The sequence below is a fragment of the Pempheris klunzingeri genome, chromosome 1, assembly GCF_042242105.1.
Source record: "Pempheris klunzingeri isolate RE-2024b chromosome 1, fPemKlu1.hap1, whole genome shotgun sequence".
NCBI lineage: Eukaryota > Metazoa > Chordata > Actinopteri > Acropomatiformes > Pempheridae > Pempheris > Pempheris klunzingeri.
Genome location: NC_092012.1, coordinates 10,891,687 through 10,916,080, shown reverse-complemented (window position 1 = coordinate 10,916,080; position 24,394 = coordinate 10,891,687). Strand labels below are relative to the sequence as shown.

General features: G+C 41.3%; 1 protein-coding gene across 1 annotated transcript in view; it reads left to right on the top strand.

Moving 5' to 3' along the window:
* The window catches only part of pcdh17 (protocadherin 17), a 51,378-nt gene that overhangs the window by 4,250 nt on the left and 22,734 nt on the right, over positions 1–24,394 (top strand). Inside the window, exons 2-3 of the mRNA XM_070830639.1 lie at positions 16,443–16,501; positions 16,942–17,114. Of these exons, the coding sequence (XP_070686740.1) occupies positions 16,443–16,501; positions 16,942–17,114 (232 nt within the window). The remainder of the gene's footprint in view (positions 1–16,442; positions 16,502–16,941; positions 17,115–24,394) is intronic.

The window sequence follows — 24,394 nt, the reverse complement described above, 5'->3', positions numbered from 1 at the left end:
GGTCCCCTCAACGCATCAGGCGTGCAGGGTGCTCTATTGTATTATTCAACAGAAACCTGTGTAGAGGGAGATGGCCTGAGGCATTAAGTTTCTTCAGAAGCTGTACAGAAGCGTATCACTTTCCTTCCTCCTCTCTGCTACTGCCTCCTCTCTCCGTTTGTGCGGACAGTAAGTAACCTGAGTCAGAGGAGAGTGGCTATGGGAAAAATGTCAGGAAACAAAGACAGAATTCCCCTTCCATCGATCCCAAGGCCTCTCAGCCCATCTGTCACTACAGTTGCCATCGGAGGAGAGGCTAAATAGGAAAAATAAATAAAGAGATGGATAAAGCAGGAGAGCATATCGTCTGCTCAGTCAGTTTCACAAGGGCACCTTAGTACTGCTGTCTTCATCTGCACCTAGTAGGACTACTGTAGCTGCCTGCAACTCCCAGTCTCTCTCCACACTGCTGCTGGCCTCTAATGATGTTTTATAGTGGTGCACTGGCAGACAGGCTGGGCTTGGTCTCTCTAGCTGGGAGAGGGGAATAATATGAACATATCAGCAGAGCTCTGCTGGCCTTATCATTGTCACCACCGTGCCAGCACCCAGCCCAGTGGAGAGCTTCATTTCATTTCTAAAGAGAATTCCTGGGATAAGGAGATGGATGATACGTAATGATGCCTAATTCTGCTTAAGGCGTCGAAGGGAATTACTTAGTGTGGAATCAAGGTTAAAACCAATCTGCCGCAAAATTCCTCAATGCTCAGGAAGAAGGGATTTCAGTAATTCTATCCAAAGAGTGAGCCTGCGCCCACTCTGTCTTGAATATGTTTTTTCCCACATTATGTTTAGCTTCAACAGCCGTGCCAGGCTTTTGGCCCACTGACTGGTTATTAAGTTTCTCTGCTGCTTTCTTGCTACCTTTTCTAGAGGCAGCCCTCACTGTTACCAAACATTTGAAGAGACTTGTGCCATTACTTTTAATCGTCTCATAATTTATAATATTGATTTGTTTTGATAAGTTTCACGTGTTGCAATTTGATTCACCATGAAACTCTAATTAAACAGAATCCTGTCTCGGCGGGGGACCATCCATGTTAATAAGGTGCAGGTGGTACAGAGGCAAAGGGGGAGTCTGAAAGGCTATAAAAGCTGCCTTTAGGTGGCGACATTCTGCCTTGTGTGAGGTGGCATTGAGATGAGGGTGTCAAGGAGAAAAGGGGCTCCAGCCTCTGCTGACTTGACATTGTCACTGGGTAAGGTGGCTCCTGCTGCTCTAATGAAAAATGTCAGGTATGAATACATAACAAACACATGGGATATGGGATATTTTTCTTGAATTTGCCTGCGTGACTATATTGTTACACATGTTTTGAATGGCTGAATTTAAGTAGACACTGATTCTATGCTCACAGTTTTACTGGATATAAATTATTATAAATCTGTCTGGCTTTTCTAAACTATTTATAATAAACCAACGTTTTTGAATTGAATCTCAAATTGACTGGCAGCCATAAACCTATTGAGTGATTTTTAAAGAAAGCTGAAAAAAGCAGTTAAGAGGCGGGACTGTGATCATTTAAGCAGCTGGTATACTATATAGGAGATACACTTTTCACTCCTTTTTGATCTGTTTAGGTTGAGCATGTGCATTCAAACAATGTAGCTGGAGCAGATGTTGAAAATGAATGCTTCCAGGAATGGTCTTACTCTGCATAATTTAGAGAGATTGTGTGCGTGTGTTTGTGTGTTTTTGTGTGTGTGTGTGTGAGTGAGTGAGTGGAGGGAGCGGGGGTGGTGGTGGTGGTGGTGGTGGTGGTGTAACGTCATTGTGTATTCCAGGCATGTGATTTAAGCCTTTAGCTGGCTGGCTCCGTGACAGAGCCTCTCTCTTTTATGAGCGGGACAATCTTGCATTTGTCCGAACCTTGAAACACCCTTCCTCCAAGAAACACACACTCTCGTGCACACAAACACACAGATGCACATGTAACCGGGCTTGGGCTGTTTTTAAGGATTCTACAGAAAAGTCTTATCAAAGCCTCCACTGTATATTGTATTGAAATTGCTCCCACACTTCACTGGCTACTGAGGCAATGAATAGAAAAGCGCTCTTTATTTCATTTCTCTCCTTCTCCCTTCATCTTTAGATAACTGCTTTCCTCTGGAGCTTTCTATGGAATGAGTTTGGTAAACCTGTATGTATTGAATTCCGCTTGCAGACAGGATTGAGCAGCTCAGCATAGATGCACAAACAGTCATTTATAGGACTGAGAGACAGTTCAAGAAGCCATTTGTAATTTGTGTACTTTTGTCCCCCAGTTGAGCTCTTCTGGGCCACTAGGCCAGATTTGTTGTATTTGAGCTTGCAGTACAAAAAAAAATAAAAAAATCAGCTTGCCTTAGGGTGTATCTTCATATTTCCTCAAATAAACCTGCTGCTACTGTACATAACACTACACGCTGAAATTCTGAATTATTAATAAGCAGTTTTATTTTTCTTCATCTCCCCCAAGCTCATATGATAGATACAACTGAGAGGAAGTGCAGTCAGGCCACAGAATGCTGTGCAGGGGAACAGCAGCAAATTATTTTATCTCTACATAAGCAAATACAGAAATTTTTGCATTGAAAGTTTTGTTCATTAGCTGCCGTTACTGGCGTTTGAGTTTGCAGAGGTTCTAATTTCAGCCCTGATGCGTCAGTATGACTTGAAGCTGTGGCAAAAGCGTAACGCGTAGCACGAAACAGCGGCTATATTTGCATCCTCTTTCATTAATAAATCATAACGTTTAACAAATCGGAGGGAAGCGGAGGATGTCACGATAAACATCAGAGGTCTGTGGCTACGTATTTGTGAACACGGGCGGAGGCGGGGTAGGAGGGGTGAGGGGGCAGAACACGGGGGTGAGTGGGAAACACAAGCTACTTGTTTTCTCATACAAGCAGAATTTGAGCACTCATTTACTTTTCCTGAGTGTGTTTGCAATGTGAGGAAGCATGAGAGAAAGAGGAAATGACTTTAATCTCTCAGTGTGGTGCTGAATTTTTGAAGTTTTAGAAAGAAAGAGGAAAGCTGCTCTGGTAGTAATGAACACCACCGATGTCTTTATCTTCCACCCCCACTTTTAATATTAAACAGATTAAAAATTCTTCAAAGATTTACACAATTAATAGTTCATTTGCAGATACATATTAGGTGTACCCATAAAATTTGGTTGAGATTGGAGGAGGGTGTGGAAGTGAATGTTTTATTTATCGCAAGTTCTCAAAAATCCAAGTAACCCTGCTAAATAATTGAATATACGTGTAGGCCCCTGACTCTGCCCACCACTAGACACAATTTCCTCCTGCAAGTTATAACAAACTCCAGTGGAGTCAATCTGCTGACAAAAACAGATAGATTTACTGATAGATGGCTGCAGACAAGTATGTATGTCTGTATTGGTCTTATTGGTCAGCTGTTAGAGATCCTCTCAGCCAGCTGTTGTGCATTCATGTGGACGCAGCACTTATCTGTGCTGCATAATTTCATTATTCTGACAGACCTCCCAACCTGGCAATGCAAGGCAACAAAAGAATTTAGTTTTTTCCAAGTGTAGAGAAAGAGACAGGATATGAGAACACAAGTTGACCTCCGTGATAGCCAGATTGGCCGGGCACATTAAACCAATTTGCTTGGCTCAATAGGAAGCAGCCTATTGGAGATGGCATGCGCATGATAATAAGACTGTGGATTGTCAGTGGACATTTACTCTGGAGTTATTGTGTGTTTGTGTGTGCATGAGTGTGTTTGTTGTAGAGCGGAAGTGGATTATCAGGACTCCTCTTCATAATTTACTGACACCAGAGCTTCAAAATGTGATGTCGTATCGTCATATCACTTTGTGTAGTACTAAGTGCCATTGTTTTGGCTTGGTTTACCTTTTAAAGGTAGACTGGCACTTTAAGTGGTTTCAGATCAAATCCTATCAGGCTTACTAATTACTTTTCTGCTCTGTTATTACAAGGTTTCTGAGACCATGACTAGTTTATTTTGCCATATTTTGTCATTTGTGTTTTTTGTGACTCTTTTCCTGCGCGTCTGCACCGAATGGATCTGTGCAACTTGTACCTGCCAATCCTTTTTTTTTTTTTAAATATGAACTGCCTCGATACATGCTATTTGATGGAAGAAAAAAGAAGAGATCTGTGCAGTGCCCCCAGTTGAATTTGAAACATTTACCGTGGTGGTGCTGGCATTGTGCTCAAACAACTCAAGCACAAGGAGCCAACCTAGCATCAACTGAGGTCAAAAAAACAAGAGAACAAAACATAACCTTCACAGTGGAGGAATCTAAGATTCAGCTGTCATGTGTCTATGTGTGTGTGTGTACGGACGTGCACGCGCACACATGCACATGTGCTACCACCAGCTGCGCACTGAAGCACCGGTCTTGCTGGATCCCTCAGATTGGAATGGGCTTCCCTGTGGGGGCTGTCTGCCCCCTGAGGGCTCTTAGATCCCTCCTGGGGTCTTCGGACTTAACGTTTGGAGCAGCAGGGTGCTTGGGCTGCAGCAATAGATGGGTATATATATATGAGTGACCTCACAGTAATGTTCACTGAGATGCACAGCATATAGAGGGCTACATAGGCGTACATGCCGTGGCGATGTATTCTTTGAACTGCCAGCAGCTGGGTCTCCTTGCTGTAAATCAAACAGTTTCAAAGTCAAACAAAGTGGAACTCACTCTGCTGTGTCTTGGCACAGGTCCAACCTGAGAGAGCTTTTATTTCTGCCACATCTTCCTTCACTATGGCCCCTAGGCATGTGCTGCAGAAACAACACGCAGCTCAAAGTATGAGTTATGTGAATGTGTTCTCACCTTCTATCTCATTAGTATAAGAGAAATGATTTATCCCTCTCTCCCTGAATCTCTCTCTCCTTGTCCTTGCCTTCTACAGTTCAGCACTTCTTCGGCTTCATCAGTAATATGATTAATTGATTGGAGGGATATACCACGAATACCATCTCATTTGCTCTAATTTCAGCTAACTACATGTCAAAACAAGCCGCAATAAAACGGGCTCCTTTTCCCTCATACAACCGCCGGAGTACATTACAGGGGCTCAATCCGGAAACGACGATTTGCTTTGTAATTTGAGGAGTATTTTTCCAAACAGTGTAATCCTGCCAGTGCATGTTTGTATGTCTCTGTGTGTGTCTGAGAAGGTCCGACACTCTAATAGGAAAGATCCAACTGTCTCCCCCGTTCCTGCTTATATCTGTAGCACAGTTGGAAACCTGACTCCCATGTCTAAAGCCCTGTGTGTGTCTGAAGGGAATTGACAGGCACTGTGTTTTGCAGTGGCTGTTATGTGTTTGTGGCAACAGAGGCGAATGAGTCGGCACTCTCAGATGATATTGCCTAAACAAAGGGCCCACTAAGTGGTGAGCACACAAGATTTGTCATCAAACGTTTGACTGTGTCTGCTCTTCAGGGTAGCAGTGGCGATGCTGAGCACTAATGGCGTATTGAAAATGGTATATTTGGCCGGTTTTATCTTTTTCTATTGTGCTACACAGATGTACTCAATTGGCCCCTCACTGGGTTTATGTCTTAGAGAGAAATCTTTTTGGGGCCTTTAGCATTCAGATCAATTGCTGGTTTTCTCCATTTCTTATTGATTTTTGCACCGTTTGGTACTGAAATACTGTATTTCATTATCTATCGCTCTGAGCATTGCTTAGTTAAGAAAAAAAAAAAAAAAAAAAAGAATGAGTGCAGACGTTCTCTCTTCCTTGCCTCCCCTCACTCTTGCTCTGACTCTCTTCCTTTTCTCAGATTCCCTCTCTTTCTCTGCTCTTGTCATCTCACATAAGCGTTGCAATTGCTCATGTTACTGACGACCCAAGCCAAATTCATAATGATGAGATTATCTTGTCAACAGTACAGAGTGTATATGTCTGCCGTATTGATCTGCGCACAGTCTTAATAAATGAAGTAGCACGATGGAAGCGTTGGCTCAATGATAAGTCTGAACAGATTTTGCTATTTATACACTCTCAACACTGCTGAGATGATGAATGGAACTTGTGCATTCTGCCCTTCTCCTCTCTTTTTTCCTTTTCCTCCTCTCCTTTCCTTTCCTCTCCTCTCCTCCCCTATGTCCAGATTGATGGGGTAAAACAACCGCTCTTCCCACACACACTGTCTGAAATGCGTCCTCTTTTGAGGTCAGGTTGACATGCTGAGTCGAGGTACTCCTAGGTGGAGAGACATGGGTGCTGCTGTGGGAGGAACCAATCAGATAGACTACAGGGGAAAGAGACCGTGGTGGAGAAAATTACCAGCGCTGGAGCTCAGGCCTGTGTGTGTCTTTAAATGACTGAGGTTTCAAGGGGAGTTTATCTGTGTATTTGAAGAGAAGGTCAGCAGGGTTTAGAGCTTGAGATTATGTGTGATTGTTTCTTCTGTGGGCCAGCTGATTAATGCTAAAGCTGGCCTGACAGATTCTTAATGCACCATAGGCGCACTTAAAAGAGACTGAGAGGAATCTGGCATCCAACGCTTTGACAAGGGAGCATTATCCTAAAGCCTTTTCTGTCAGTTTTTACCCAGGTGTATGGACAGCACGCTTCCTGTATTCCATTCCTCCTTTGCTCTGATACCTCTGACCCAATACATATACAGTAGATAGGTCACCTTGAAGTGAAACTAGACAGACTCCATCTGCTGTGTGTGCGCATATATGTGTGTGCACGGGGAGACAGAGGGAGAACCCAGGTGTGTGTGTGTGTGTGTGTGTGTGCACTTGTGCATGTATTGATATTAGACATATGTGTGCGTGCATTCTTTGTGTTTATTTTTCTGCGCCTGCCCTCAGTTCTGGGCTTTGGGGAAATATCGAAAAATCCTTTCATCCACGGAACGGCTCTTCCTCCCATCAATTGAAATGGAATAATTTTGTTCTTTAATGTTTTTGTTCACAAGTGCTCCACTTCTGTCTTGTTAACCTGCAAACTAGACCACATTTTGTGGATGGTTTATTTCAAAACTGAATTATAAAATGCTTGTTTCTTTGCTCGAAATTGATACTAATACTGGATTAGAGAGCTAAATGATATCAGTTTGAAAGCCTAGAAAACGTGCGCTTTTATCAGCCTGAAAACAGGTTAACAACATTTAATTTTCAGATTGCAAGGCTGCAAATACTTAGATTTTCTAAAGATGTTAAAGTTAAATGCTGGCTTACTGTACATGACAAGCATGCTTATTTAGATATCGCTCCAAACACTGAAAACCAAAGCTAAGCTTTGTTTTTGTATTGCAGTTGGCTGTTCATATTGTACCATTCACTGCTAATTCCTAATTAGATGGATAAATCATGCCATCTGAAGAGGGAAAACATTATAGATCATTATTTTTTCTTTGAACTTAATTTAGGGAAATCCAACTTCCTTTCTTGCTGAAAGTTAGATGAGAGGATTGATACCGCTGTCACCGCTCTGTGCAATAATCTAAATCTACCCCCAGCAGCCGTTTAGCATAGTTTAGCGTAAAGACTGGAAGCGGGAGGAAAGACCTAGCCTGACTCTGTCTAAAGGTTTACAAAATCCACTTCCCAGCACCTCTGAAGCTCACTGATTAATTTATCATATCCTGTTTGTTTGATCCCTGTATGTAAAAAAAAAAAAAAAGTTATTGGGGTTGTATGGGAGGTTATGTGTCAAATCATTTCTACGAAGGGATTTCTCGCCATCTTGTCGTCACCATGGCTCTCTCAGAGTCATGGTGTTCAAACAAGTATTACTTTAAAGTATTATCTGGATGCTTCTTGCCTAGTAAGTATCCTACACTGTTTCTTATGCTAATGGTATGGTTAAATTCATGGAAGCATGTGTTAAAATGTAAAGCACGATAGGCCTGTTACCTCTGTAACAGCTTTGAAATTTTGGGCTGAGTTGGCTTTGGATTAATGAGGGTGAAGCAAGGTCAGTGCTGACTCAGGACTTCACTTAACGGCAAAGCTGTTGTAACTATTGATGAGCAAGTGCTGAATGATTAGTAGCTTACACGTCAAGATCACATACCGCGCCCTTTCGTCTCTCACTGCTTTACTCACAGTTTCAAGTCGGTATGAATAACTTTACATCAACTAAAGTCCCTTCTGTCCTGCTCCTCTGTCACGTTTCTCCCCACAGTTTACACATCCTCCTTTATCAATAATCATAAGACTGATCCCAGCTGTAAGCTACCCAGACCAGCTGGTTAAATGTGTCTACACAAAACGTCTGGAGTAGTGAGGGAAAACAATACTGCTATTTCAGGAGGGCTGGCAAACTGCTGTGTTAGGGGTTTTTGTGTGTTGGAATAAATATCTGTGCCAAAAGCTACATTTATCATTTACTCCTGGGGCTAAACTGCCACAGATGTGGATTGTGTTGATAGGAGTACAAACGCGCTGTCTTGCGTTGCCCCTCCTCTTCAGAGCAGGAAAGTTTCCTCTGAGCAGGCTTCAGAGCTGGTAGCTGACACTGAAATGGCTGCTGAATTGTTGTCAGTGTTGTTGTATTTTTAAAGCACGATGCTGGTAGGAACTGCAGACATTGAGAAGTAATATTGCAGAAGATGACTGCAAAAACAGCAGGCCCTGTATTGTTTTTGAGTGATATTTGAGGGAGGAGTGCCCTTTTTAACCACACAACATGGGGATCACCACCCATTCCAGTTGGAGTCTTTTCGCATAGCGGACTGTGATTTTGAATGTTTTCTTATTTCATGTCCAGGTACGATTTAATGACTTTATGTCTTGTGTGGGGTTGACTGCCAACGCCGGAACAGACTGCCTCATTATATTGCGCTGCACACCAAGTGCAACCACAGCGCACAATAATGGCTCTAGAATAACGCGTATACCCACACAAACACCAGTAAGGTCATGTGTGTTTATGTCATTAAATATACATGCGTGCTGCGTTTCACTATGTTCTGCTGCTGAAAGTTATGTATTTTTAGGTCGCGTTTATTTGTTTACGATACTTTTGGTAAAAATACATAGAACAGAAATGCAATTAAAGTCCAATTTATAAATATATAATTTGCTGCACAAACACTCCTCAGTATGGTTGGGAGATAAGGCAAAGTTGTCCTGTTAACCCGTGTATTTAATAGTGGTAGATATTGGCAAAGTGAAGCTCTTGAGGCCACAAGCAGCACATACCTGCTACTACATTGCAAATACAAATCTGCTGTATACTGGAAAATAAAAACAGGATGAAACAAACATCCAACCACTGGATGTCTCAAAATATTATTTTTTTATTTTGATTAGGGGATTGTTGCCAACCACCTGCATCCTCTCTCCGTGTGGGTGAAAGAAAAAAAAAAATCAACCTGCAACAAAATCTGGTTATTTTTTGACAAGGAAAATGAAAAACAATGAGTCTTGTATTCTGTCACGAAGGTACGGGTTCCTCGACTGAAACATTCATCTTGAATACATTTATTTGAATTCAAACTACAGGTGCTTTCTAAAATGGGGCACAGTCGAATTGGTTTTATTTACTTCCATGTAGGGGGGAAAAAAAAGACAGTTTGCTGTAATATGAAGCCTCAGTTGTGTGTTTCCAATGTGGCAGCTTATTGTAATCTTAACCCGAGGGGATGTTGGTCAACATCAGAACAGTTTATGGGTAATGTTGTCCTTTTTTAGTTAGATAAGGATGATTCATTCAATAATAGCTTAATCAGCCCATTAATGAATCAATTACATGCATAGGAGTTAAAAAACAGATTATTATATATTTTTTGTAATTTGTGGTAAACAGATTATTCTGTATTACTGTATGCCTATTAAGATAGGCCTTCTGAGCCATTTTGTATGCAGGATTTAGTTTAGCCCATCATTTGATTTTTCATGCATCATGAAATGACTTTAAGATATCCAGTACCTGTAATGGTGTGTGTGTCTGTGTGCGTTTGTGCATGTGTGCATCCGTGGTGTGTGTGTGTGTGTGTGTGTGTGTGTGTGTAAGAGAGAGAGAAAGAAAAACAAGTTCAAGGATATGCACTCTCTCAGGAGCTTTGCATTTTATTATTTTCTACGTGAGTTGATTCTCAAGATGATAATGACGGGCTTAAGAATGGAGTTTAACAACGCTTTGTTGACCATCTCTCAGTCTTCGGGTGTGTTTATTCCTCAGAGCTTTCTTTTCCTGCTCTTTAAAAGTAATTTAGTCTCCAAAATTAAATGACAAATATTGTTATAATGGAAGAATGTGCTCTTCAAAAGCATCCTTTAGAAAACCGAAGAAAAGCACACTGATGGACTCTTTCATAGCTGTTCGAGGCAAATGCAGCTATCCCCCTTGTACATTAGGAAACTACCTTAGAAATGAGACCAAAGTAGTCATTTGTAGACAGAAGAGAAAACTATATTTATGCTTGCTCGGGGTCTTTCTCAAAAAGAATAATAAAGTAGCTGCAGCCACACAGGTCGAAGGAAATTAGCTTATCAGCTTTGAAGTAGTGTTTTTGTTTCATTTCTCTTGATGAAGAGATGCAAGCACGACCACTTCAGCACCCCCGCGGCCCCGTGCACCCCTTCTTTTCCGTCTTTCCTTTTTGCTATCGATGATTTCACTCCCCTACTCAGTGAGTAGTTACAATAACTAGTCAACCTTTTCCTTTTGTTTGTGCTGTTTTCTCTCTATATGAAGTGGCTTTAGACTGAGGATGATGGAAGGAGGAAAAAGAAAGAGTTGTTCCGCTGAGAAGACGTGATGTTCCACTAAGCACTTCGTCTCTAATCATACTGTATGGTCAACCAAAATAATAGGGAATCAATGTCAGCGGTTGCATATTAATTATGAATACTGTTTCTTTGCTGGTGAGCGGTGATTATGAAAGTGGAGGGGGTCATGCTGTTTATGCAACTGTATATGAAAGCCTCCTAAGTGCTATCAAGTGAAGGAATAAAGCCCCATTCCCCACCAAATGAACGTGACCACAAAAAAAAAATTTAGAAGGAATGCAGTTACGTTGTTAATTATGAATTACGGCAAATTACAATTAACAAGATGACACTACTGAGTTGGATTAGGACTGAGTCACCAGCTCCATAATAAACCTTACAAAAAGCCCCATAGTAGTTCTATAAAAACCACAGTCACAATATTTCAAGGCAGCGGCAACACTTACGCATGTTACTTTATTCAGCTCGAGTTGTCTTAGATTTGTGGTGCCGAAGTCGAGTTCAGTACAATTAGAGATGGGAAGGAGAGGAGAGACTGTCAGTAAGAGAGACACTTTAAATGACTGATCACTAGGGGTGGGACAAATAATCGATATATACTAATACAGTCTCTAGCGATACGTTATTCTTGTACTGGCACTAAATTCACAGCGTGCTCTCTTGCTTTTTCTGAGGTATTCCTTTATTTCCTGTTTACATTTTTGAAATATTCCTCCGTACATAGTGCTCAGTGTCTGCTGTTGCTAGCTGTTGATGGACTACCCATCAGGTTCATTTAAGGCTTGCTCTGCCTCATATCAAAGAAGCCTAAAACTTTTAGCATTAGTCAGATAGAAAGTCATCTCACTCATCCATGTGACAGTAATGGTAACGTGCCTTCCTGTGACAAACATTGCGCTACGGAGGAAAGTCGACACAGTTTATGCAGGTGACTCACTGTAGCTAATCGTTCTGCATAAAATCCCGCTGCAAGGGCTTATTAATGTTCCGCTGTAGGCTGATCAGAAAAAGAGCATATGAAGTCTGTTAAGACTGTAACTGGACGTTATACCCTGTAGATGCCAAGCAACGTGAGATAATGCATCTTGGATTCCACATATTCGGACAAGGAGGGTTGTAACTCTACACAGCGTTCACAGTTGAATATGCACGATGGATTTGAAGTGAGGGTTCAATATGTTTCTGTTACGACTGGGAAAATGCCCTGAATTTATTTAGTTTTTTGCTGGAAAACAGTAACACTAAGAACTGGCTTGTAGGCTGTAAATCTTGCTTTTTAAATGTAAAAAAAAAAAAGGATACTGGAGACTGTAAGATCTTCAGTTGAAACTAGCAGAACTGAAGGAGTTCAGTAGGAGTTCAGAAGTAGTTCAGTGCGGTTCAAATGAATAACCCAGCTGACCAGGTGCGAATGCTCCCTTACTGGTGATTCTCTGCACTGCAAAAAGAAACCTTTTTTAGTCTTTTTCTCAACTTTACCCAGAGGTGTGCTGAGCATACGTGCTCAGTTTCAGCTGCACATCATGTCATTTATACACTTATACTTCTCGCTAGGAAGATGCCATTTTAACTGCTATTTTTACCTTTGTCCACAACGAGGCTCACCAAGAGGTTGTGTTTGATTGTCGCTGGCATGTGGTAGATGTGGTCGTGGTAGAATTGCAAGTAGAATATTAGCACAGCTCAGTTTTGTTTTTGTTATTCCTAGGTGGACTTTATACTCATTTGTTGGAAGAACAGGCTGCACTCTTTCTACCTGTTTTAACTCATCTTGCATTGCAGTATGATTTGCATGTAGTGTACAAATTATGTGTAACAAATACAAATGATCAAAACTTACATTACACTACACAACACTACTTAAACAATGTCCAAACAATTCTATATCACCTTGAAATCCAAACGTGTCTTCACTTGTGTAACGTCTACTTTCAAAGGCTCATTCATGACTAAGTACTGTCCAGAATCAAGGTGTCCGTCTTGACTGATAAGACCTGAATGTGGTTGAAATCTGTCTCGTCTCCATTTACCGGCATCAGTGGCACTTCCTTATTGTCTGGAAGTCATTTGAACCGAACCTCTTGTAAGTTATTTGGAAGATAGTGGAAGATATTTAGCAGGCAGTAGACTGTGATGGCTTTAAGTTCACTTAAGCCCTTTGATTGATTGGTCCGTTATCTCCAGGAAGATGTATAGGACCAGCTAATTAGATTTGATCACTTACAATTGCTCCTCAGCCACTAGGTAATCAATGCAGTCTAATTATTGTCTAGTTTCTCCGCCCCCTTTTTCCTTACTTTCTTTATCATTCTCTCACTTTACCGCTATGCTGTCCTTTTTCTGTCTCCTTTCCTGCTTTTGCTACAAGCCAGTGTGTTCTCTTTCTTCTAAGCTCAAATTCTCTCCGTTTTATCCTTTACCCACTCTTCCCATTTGGCTGTTGCTGAGCTACTTTGACAGTTTTCCAAGAGGAATAAACTGGAGTCCCCTTGGTGGTAACGTCCCACGCATACACGCACACATCAGAGACATAGTTTATCAAATTAAAAACTACAGTCCAGATCTTTTTTGGCTTACTGACAAGGTTATGCTGGATTTGGAACCATTCACACCCTCTGACATGAAGAAATACATTTGCTCACTCTCACAGACGCAGAGTGAGTACTATGTGTGTTTTTGGAAGACAGTAAAGGACAAATGCATGTATCATACCTTGCAGGGCAGGTAGAGGGAGGGGGTGCACTCTTGTTCCTGTGAATAAAAGAGAGCTGTCCAATGATGTGTGAAAGAGAAGCTGCAATTTGTCCTCTTTCGCCACCCCTACCTAAGATATCAAGCGCACATGCACATGCACACGCAGGCACATACACTCAAACATAGCCCCGTAGAAATGAACTGTGTCCCAAAATGCACCAACAAGGCCTGAGAGTAGAATAGCACTCCAATATGCTCGTCCCATTTGTCTCAATCGGCCTGCTGTCTGCTCGGTCAGTCTTAGGGTCTCAATGGGAATACAGAATAGAGTGCAGCTTTTTACACTTACTAAGGCTCACTGTACTCAGTATCTCTCTGACCTTTGTGGCCTTGCTGCATGGACTTGATACAACACATCATTCAGTTCAATTCAACAACATGCTTTAGCAATTCTCATCCACACTACCAAGGAAACTGCCCTCTGCTTTGATACCTACACAGAGTGCATTGACCCAGGAACTGCTGGATTTATTGTGTATTGAATAAGTTCAGTGCTTCGCCGTAACTTTAAATGGTTAAAAAAAAAAAATATATATATATGTTATCGTTTAAGTCAATAAGCAAGTCAGAGTTTGAAACCTCACAGACCAAATATTCAAATACTGCAGTTTGAGTCCATTCAGTTTGCAGTAAGTCCTTTTAGTTCAGCTCAATTCAATTCACTTTAGTTCAATTCACTTCATTTTAAGAAGTCCCACAAGGGGAAATTAGAAAGCAAGTGCAAGCATGCAACACGAAAAACTCAATGATACTTGCGATGCTAAATTAATTTATGTACTGTATAATACAGTGTCTCATAATGATAATAAAACTACTGGTCATCTGGCGAGTATATATCATTCCCCCCTCAAATTATCCTGTATTCATTGTGGGCTCTGACTGGCTGAGTACAAAGACCATACTGGCCGTTATCGATCCATTAATTGGAAAGTGGCCCATTGTAGTGAAAGGGCTGGGCAGTATAGACAGACAGGAAGAGATGGAAGCTTAAGATCAGCCTGGATTCTAATTGGCAGGAAAGAGGTTTCTATGAAGTGGCGTAATGTGCTTTTTATTGGCTTGCAGTGGGGTGGGGGTGGGTGGCTGGGTGGCGGAGGGATGTAGAGCACACGCTACTTTTCATGAATGTTGTTTATTTTTGGTAATAAATAATTACAGTAAGGAATACCATGCTGTACTGTATGTATGTTGTGAGCGTTGCTCTTTCAAGTTCACTACATCAGTAGTGAACACTACGGTGAGAGACAAAAGCTAGAGTTCTGTGTACAAGGATATCATTTAGACATTAATTCTATGTACAGAGGCACAGAAAATAAATTCAATCCTATAATAATCAAGGAAAACCTTTTTCTGTTAATGTCCTTTCATCATAGTCAGACTCAGTTCTAACAGAGCCGAGTTGATTGAAAAGTATGTCCAAGGACGAGTCCCTGGTCATAAAAGTACAGAAGGGGCACATCAATATAAAGACTTCCATCTCTCCTTTTCGAAAAACTCATTTCAATGCCAAACTATTTCAAACATTCATTCTCCTGTTACGCCGTGGTCAGATTCCAGTCTTTGATATATTCTGTGGGTGTTTTCTTTTAATCTTGGCGAAGGCTGAGGTGGAATAGAGTGTTTAGGTAGAGATAAAGGTGCTGGCAAAAACATGGAAGGTCAAAGTACTGAGGTGGCCTGTCTGACCTTCACACACCCTTTTTCATACTGAGCCACCGCAGAGCACGGATGACATTGAAATACTCTATCGACTGTGAGTCAAGCTGTGCATGTGAAAAAGCCTGGCACAAGGAGACATTACTCACTAAACATGACATTTTACTGCTATCAATTCAAGACAGAGAGTTGTGCACTACGTAGCATAATTATTTGTGTTACTGTGATGAATACCACAACAACAGCATGAAGGCTTTTCCTCTTGAGGGCATTTGTTACCAACCTCCCTAACTCTACGCAACAAGGACTTTGAGATATTCCTCTAATAATTTAAACAAAATCTAAAAACACGTGAGTTTCTGTTTTCCTGTGTTCTTCTTCGCTTACACTCTATACATCTGATCGTTGTGTTCTTTATCAGAAAGGTTGACTAATTTGAAACTGTAAATGCCAGAAATAAACTGGCATCTTTGTGACCTTTTAACTCAATTGATGTTAATTATAGCAAAGTACAGTATAATTAATCACAAGAGTGCGAGATACAGTTTGTTCCGGTGCCAATGTGATTGATCCAGTCTGTAATGCACTGCTGCATACGTTGTTGAGTGTTTGTGCAGTACAGGGTATGTGCTGGTATTCCATTATACTACTGTATTTTGTCATACCGTTTCTTTGTGTGGCTGTATATGTGAGACTTTCCTGTGTTAGTGTGTCTTTGCATATACATGTGTGCACAAGCGAGTATGTGTGAAGCACTGAGCCCCCTGAGTATTATCTGATGGTCCCATATCAAATAAACACCAGCTGGTTCAACGCATACAAACCCCAGTTTCTTAGTTTCTCAATTTCTGGAAAAGTGTTTAGACTCAGAGAGCCAACAGTTTCTTACAAAAATGTTGTTCAAAGAAACTAACAAATTGCATGTTAATTTCTGTGCAAATAGTGCTGTAATTTGGTTACTTGATGTTTAGCAGACACTTCAACACAGTAACTGCAGAGTTTTCTGCGCTCATCAAGACTATTGTCCTAGCGGTTATTGATTGTATTATAACCGCCAGATTTGATGTTCAGCTCCTCTATTTACTCTCGAATGGCTAATTAACCTGCTTTATGCGGTTAATGAAATGCTCAAACCTTAACAATATACTGCTCACATCCCCAGTATTTTTTTTTTGCCCCTACTCTGTCCTCTACCTCATTTTATTCTGCATAATTAATCATATGTCACTAGGAGATCTTGTTGCACAGCAGGATTCATTTCTGTAGAGCCCATTACATACCTTCTTTTTTTCTCTCTTTCTTCTCCACAGACGGACAATTTCCCCACTGAGCCTAATTATATGGGTAGCAGACAACAGTTTGTTCAAAGGTAAGAGTTTGGATCCATAACCGTCACTGCATCTCACACCTTTGTTTTCTATTCTCCAATAGTCCCAATGCAGGACTATTCCAACAGGAACCAAAGTGACACTTAATTGTACTGAATCATAGCAGGCGGAGGAAGCGCATGTACATATAATTAGGTTTAAAAGTGGTCACTAACGGTATTCTCTATATTACAAAAAATATGATTGTCCACAAGATCCTCCCTTTTTTGTTTCGTCTTAAGTCTAAGTACTGTTGGTGCAGTACGTCTAGAGGTGTTTTGTTGCATTTTAAATCCTATTGTTGTCATATTTTTTCTTGTTTTGTTTAAGCGTTCAGGTTTGCTCATCAATGTTTCATTCTGTCTCTAAATGTCCACTGAGGTTAAATGTCTTCTGTCATACACTGTGTAGTAATACTCCTGTCATCTGTTTATCTGTTTAGTAGTTCAACATTCAAAGACCCCGAACGAGCAAGCCTCAGAGACAGCGGCCACGGTGACAGCGACCAGGCCGACAGCGACCAGGACACCAACAAAGGCTCCTGCTGCGACATGTCTGCAAAAGAGGCCCTCAAGTTAAAGGCTACAGGCGTGAAACCGCCACCTTTGGAGCAAGGTGAGCCCTCATTGGCATATTTGACTGCATGAGCAATAAAAGATGGTGTGGAAGCCAAACACGCTTGAACCAAATGACTATCAATCCGTTTTCTGTGCTGCAGTTATTTGTATTAACGATTGAGCTCCCGACTTGCCTGAACGCTCACAATCTGAACTTATACTTGACTACTTTATTCTCCCTTACTTTGTTCTCTGCACTTTCCTCATTTAATGTGTGTGGTGTGGTAAGTGTGTGTGTGTGTATTTGAGGGTGTGAGCGAGTGTGCATGCTATACACGTCCCCAGTTTATCAAAGCAGACAAGCCCATTATGTTTTTATAAGCCCAACTACTTCAGCCTCTCCATTTAGTCCCCCTTCCCTGAGCACCCGTCTCTGAAACTTTGATAATGGAACATGGAAAATGACTTAGTGAGCGGCAAGCGATGTAGCTTCGTAGTGTGGTGATTAAATATGAATAATTATTCTAAGCACTGTGGGTCGGGCAGATTACACATGACATGTGTAGAACAATAACTCCCCAGATATGAGTTGTTGCAGTCCTCTTCACCCGAGCCACCTTGCATGATTAGTGGAGGGTCAGGGGAGGCAAGAAAGTCAAGATTATACATAGGTAAAGAGAGAAGTAATGGCACAGAAAGCAAAGGAAATTTCTCACCACAGCTTCACCCAGTCATGTACCTCAGTGGGTGCCATTACCTGCTTGGCAAAACAAATATTCCTACAGAAATACAAATTCGCAGTAACTCTGCACCAAGAAGTATGTATCTCAGTGACTGAATCCAGAAATACAGCGCTGTATACTGAACATGGATCCTCTGTAATGGTGCTATTAATCCAGGGAACAGAAGGGTTGTTTTACTCCTTGCGGAAGGACAATGACAATTTGTGCAACACTCTGTGCTGCAATATGCATGTCTGACTAGATAGCATTTTTTTTTCTCCTTTTCATTGGTTTTTAGAATGAAAAAAAAAAAAAAAAAAGCGACACACGTTGGCAAGAGAAATTGGTCAATTAAAAAGCTCCATATGTTTCTCATTTTGAAAATGCTCCCATCTAATTGTCCATGAGGGACTGAAAGCTCCCTTTGTCATGTGTTTCGTGTGAATAAATGTGATTCTAGGAGTGTGCTGGACAGTAGTCAGTTGTTAAAAACTATCCCAATACAGCATTGTTGGTGGATGTGCGCTGCTACCGCCTGATAGTGCCTGTCCGTCCGCTTTCCTGTGTGTTGTCTACGATCGGTATCCTGTCGACGGTCTCGAACATTAGATTGTCGCGTCCCTGCACAAATAGACATGCACACACATGCCCGATGGTGTTAGAAATGCAGCTAAAGGCTGTAACCTGCCTTTGCCTGCTCAGTCATCGCTGCCCTCCTATTTACTCTCACCCTCCGCCGTGTTTTCACCCCTGCCCCGCGACTTTCGTTCCACTTCTCCACCTCTCCTTGTTTGGGGAAATCGATTGATGTGAGATTAGACAGTTAACTGGCGGCAGCTGGCTGTGTTTAGCCAATAACATGTGGGCTTAGCTACGCTGTGGGGGAGGGCAGGGGCAGAAGGCCAAAGCATCGTGCAAGAGCACTGAGAAAGGGGTGGTGAACATCACTCTGGCAGTGTTCCAGTGCATCTTTATTAAGTGCTCAAAAGCAGCAAATGATGCCTCATTTTGAGTTAATATTTACACGGGAAAACAATATTACAGTTTGATCTTCTTCCTCTCATATTACAATGTCATCCTGTTTTTGTTTTGAGTCCTTATGCTGTAGATGGTCACCTTGCGCCCGGTATTCCCATATGCTAGTCTCTCTTAAGCAGACCCACTCCTGTACATGTAATTTATTATAGCGATTTTATGGCCAGTTAATGAGGCTTAGTAAAAAGTAAAAAGAGCCAGCAAAGGAAACTGAAACATGAGCTATTAAAGGAAACGTGTTGTCATCTGCAGATCTGCTTTCAGGTATTGTTATCTGTGGTTTAAATAAACCTCCCAGTGTGCACACAAATGAAGAGCACACACAGGTACTGTCTGTCTTTTATCAGATGGAGAAAAAAAAGGAAAAGAGAGCTTGTCGTTGGTCACTGTCCGAGGGGTTGTTTTCCTGCAGGCTTATTTTCTTCACATCTCAGCACTTAGCATCTACTTCATAGGCCTCTCTCTAACCCCCCCCCTCCTTCCCTCCTTCATCCCATCTTAAGTCCTGTGTTTCTCTCTGACCATAGCCCGCCCAATTATTCTCTGTAGCTCTCTCTGCTTGCCTGCCAGGACAGTGCGGCCTCATTCACAGGCTCACTATAAACATAGCTACAAGTGCACAAAGCATGTAGTTCAAGTCCCAATCAATCCCCAACCCTGTTTCAGTTCTTAGCCTTTTAGTCACTAGGTTGTAGCCCACAATGTCTACACAATTGTGTGTCTTTTCCTATTCTGTTTCTGATTTTGCCATCCTTTTTTGCTGTTTTTTTCTTTTCTCATTATACTTTGTTCCCCTCAATTTCACTGTTTATGCTCTCCTCTAGTAACAGGCATTGGTAGAACAAATGTGCAACTCCCTTTTTCCGTGCTCGTAATTCATCTTCCTCTCTGATGTTCAGTACCATTTCCTTCCAGACAACATAATCCGGACATCTTCGCACCAGGGACCAGTCTCAAATTGATTAATTAGCCCTGCAAAACTGGTAGCAATGTATTAATTAAGCTTAAGTATATCAAATGCATTTTTTGCCAGTTTTAAACGGCGATTAATTGATGCTCCAACGCGTCTGCAGCAGACGCTGATACAGGCTTGTCTGGCTCCGGCAGAGTGGCTGGCAGCACATCGCTCGCCTCTGTGGAGATGACTGCCATAGTCGCTATCACGAACAGACAGGCGGCAGTGGTGTAGGGAGATGTTACCCACTGATAGGGCTGTCCGAGGAGAGAGAGAGGGATGATGGAAGAGGAGGAAGAAGACCGTGGAGGGACACTGTTTGACAGGGATAGTGTTTGACTGTACCAGCTGACCTATCCTAATTAGCTGCGATTGGAGTGTGATAATCAAGCTGCCTACTGCCTTGTTTTAAAAGAGAGGCATGAGTGGGGCAGAGGAAGGGGGGGGGAGGGTGGGTGGGAGGAGGATGTGATACTACAAGGACAGCACGGATACAGTGAAGAGCGACAGCATGAGATGTGTTCTTATGACAGCGCAGTGAGAGGCGATGAAATTGACTTTTCCATGTTATATGTGGCAAGGTGATAGGAACCCCCACCCCCACATCATCCCTCAGCCTGTGAATAGCTTAAATAAGTAAAATGCCATGCATTGTCAAGTGCTCTCACGCATGCAGATCTTCACAAAAACACACAAACAATGATGCAAATGCACACATAGACACACATACTGTACACAAATAAATGATGATGATGCTGGCAGTAGAGTATATTTAATTATTACTCACCAAACCCTATATTTATATGATGGTTGTCCTCACTGTTGGTGTTCAGCACAGAGGATATCTAAGAAACAGATATGCGTTCATATTTTACACAATCTCAAACACTCATCTGTTCTTCTACAATGACACGTCATGTAAAATATGGAAGTCATCTTTTCATAACAACATCACAGGATATCTTACTGTAAGTATTTCATATGAATATGCCTCTGGGAAAAACAAGATCCCACGAGAGCCCATTTATTCCTTTGGACATGGAGCTAATGAATTTCACCACTATTATTATTCTCATCATTAGCGTTTTCAATTAAATACAGTGCAGTCGCCAAAGTAATAGAGACAATATATATTTTAAAAAGCAATTTCAGGCAATGGATTTTTGAGTCCACTTTGCGGCATTCTGACACATCCAAGCATTAGAACAGCGTAACTTGACAATTAATCATCTGTAAAATCATGGGAAAATTAGGTCTTTATGTGTTGTTTTGTTGAATAATAGGGTTTCTCTAGCACTTCATACTGAGACCAAACAAACTAAATATTCAGACTTTAATCCATCTTAAATATTCACCCATCTTCCCTTGTGGCAGTCTAATTCTTAAGACTCTAGCATTGATGTACTTTTCCAAAGTGTTTCAAGTCCCTACAGTCTTAGTCTTTCCTTTTTTCTTTTTGTTCGCAGCAATTAATTTTTAATCAAGAGTGAACCTTTGATAAAAAAAAAAAAAAATGCAATTCCAAGATTAATTGACTGGTCAGAAGTCAGATCAGATGCCCTTTTCACACTTGTAGCTATGGCAACCTCTATCCTGCTCACTCTGGCCTTCAATAAACCTTTATCTGACTGTTGGAAAAGGGCAGTCTATTCAACATCATTCATATTTCATGGACAGATAAATGCAGACACATTTTTCATAGGGTGGCTAGATGTGTATTACATCTGTAATTTGAATGCTTCTGAATTAAGATTTCAAGATGCAGCACAACCAGCTTGTTATGAGTTCATCATTGGCATGTATGCAATTTTTGTCACAAATACTGGCACATAGGCCGGTGCAGTTAGTATATATTCCAACTGCGGTGGTAATTAATAATGCATGTATATGTAATTTGGGGATATTTCTATTTATAATGCCCTTTAGAATGTATAAATGTATGAAATATCAAGCCCTTACTAGAGCTTTCTAAAAACAATCTGCAAAACATGTCATGATTGTTGTGTGAATAATGTTTTATCACACTCAGATGGATGATTTTTTTGTTAACTACATCTATATAGTTTTGAAATGGTCCTAAACATCTCAGATGAAGCAAGAAAAAGACAGAGGCAGACAGAAAGAAACACACAGTTCAGGCACCAAACAATTGTATACCGAAAACGAATGAAATAAGCAACATAAAGTCTAGCTGCTGAAAGACAGGCTGCCTGCTTGAGGAGGCATTTCTTCTGAAATATTTGCTGTGGGCGCTGGATCCAGAGTGGGGATATGACAAAGTCATGGCACAGCCAGAGCATAACTCAGTCATATCTCTTGGACAGATGAAACTAAAAAAAGCAAAACGGACGACCATTTATCTTTTTCATACCTTGTTGCCATGTGATCAATAAGCTTTATTGCAGTATTGCATTAATAACTACCAGTCCTTAGTAAATGTATATATCATTGGTGACAACAACAAATACAGCACGATAATTTCTCATTGCTTTACACTTTGAAAAATGGTTGAAAAATGTACTTTTATTCCTCCATAAATTAGTATAGCAAGTACTAAAAGCTAAAAGCACAACCTTTATTATTTTCACAAACACTTCCTATTAACAAGTTAGGGTGCACTCTTCGGTGCTTCGGCGCTGTTAATGTATGATTCCTCACACAATGTTAAAGTAATTGTTCTGCAGGTTAATGGACAAACATCTGCTGAGAGCGAAGCTTCATTTGAGAGCGGCCTAATTAGTTAGTTTACAAACATTACTCTAAACAGGTAGCATATGGAGGAGTCATAGTTTCATGTGACGCTATCACATCCGTCTGTTTAAACATGATTAATTGAGGCCATCGGAGTGTGTTTACACCGGTTGTTCCAGTGGAGAAACATACGTGCGTTATTCCAGTGAACTATCTCTTAGAGGCACTAGCAGGGCTTGATGTGTTACAGAGCACCTCTTTGCCTACTATCTCAATAATGGCATGTTAGCTTGCTTGATCAGTAACCATTCATTAAAAAAACCTATTTTTAACTTCTCCCGATGAGGTCACATTTTATTGTTAAATCTTAAAGGATCTATCTAAAAGTCTGTAGCATGGCCTTCGGGAGTAGATTAGAAAAACAAACAACATTTGAAAACAGCAGCCAGATGCTCATGTTTCTTCTTACTGCTAGCGCGAACCGTTGGACAGAGAGGATTTGTCTCTGAGCCTTTCATCTTTTCCTGCCCCTCATCTTCTCAGCTCTCCATGGCCTGTCCCTGGCTGGGCTGATAGCCTGATTCATGGCAACACCACCAGCCACTTTCCTGGTGTGGAAAACAAGAACCACCAGCAATCTGGACTCCTCCAGGATGCATCACTCAAAGTCAAATAAGATTTGTGAGTGCGTGCGCGTGTGTGTTTGTGTGCCCGTACACATGTGCCAGATCGTGTATTCACCCCATTCTTAGAGGATATGGCGGTATCGCACAGCAGTGAGGCGATTTGCGGCTAAGCTAGTGGAATCCTGTGGAAAGCCTAAAATCTTGTGGGGTGAAGGGAGGGGAAATATCACAGTCTTAGGATTTCTTCTCTCTCATTATGGAAGATTTAAAGGGATTAGTCTATTTTCTTTAATACACGAAGTTTTATTAAATTCCATTGTCATGGTTGTGGTTCATGAAGGGTAATGTCCATTCTTGTGTCGCTCCTCTTGTGCTGAGTGCGTGCGGTATTGGGCTGGGCTGGGCTGGGCTGGGCTGCCTGTGGGGTGTGATTTCCACCTCTAAACCTTGGCCCGCCTGCATGGCGGCTAACCCCCTGATCCTCATTCAGCCAGTGAAGCCTATCTCAAGCACTGTGGCACCACAGCGTTGGAGAGGATTGATGAATATCTCCGACTCTTACCACTTGGGCTATAAATCTCTGACATTATCCTTTCACCCCAGTAGCCACAGTGAATAATTATGGCATGTTTATGGAAGCAATGAGTAAAAATATGTCTTATTTCAGTCTAAGCACCATTACAGCCTCTTATCATAGCATGATTGGTCTTCTAATCTTAAAAAAAAATCTGCATTGGATCCCACTGAGTGCTTTTCTCCCTGGCCCCTCCAATAAGGGTTGCCGCCCCTAAATGCTTTTGGCTGCCCAGCCCTCTCTCCTCTCAGCAATCTGTAATGAGAACATTACAGGGTGTTAATCCAAGTGTGTGCTCAATCATATTAGACAGTGAAAAAACACACAAAGCCATTAAATGCTGTGGCGATATTATTCAGGGCCCATTAAAGAAAAAAAGTAGGTGTACTAAGTATGAGGATTAGTCCAGAGTCATGGAGATTTAAAGTTAATCATTCTTCAGCCATATTGTTTAAATTCCATCCACTGTCAGATCCAGTAAAACCCCAGTAATATTGTTATCATTAGTATTCTATTTCAACTTTTAGTAAGTCATTTTAAGTGACTGTATTAAACTAAGCTTACTTTATTAACTAAACTATACTTTGTTATGCTGAACTGTAGATTTGGTAAGTACAACTGAAGATCAGTGTTGTGAGAAACCTCTCCTGCAGATGAATTTGAATTTGGTTTAGTGCCTCATTTGTGTGTAATAGAACTCAGAAGGTGAGCCTGGGCGGTTTGATTAGTTTGCAT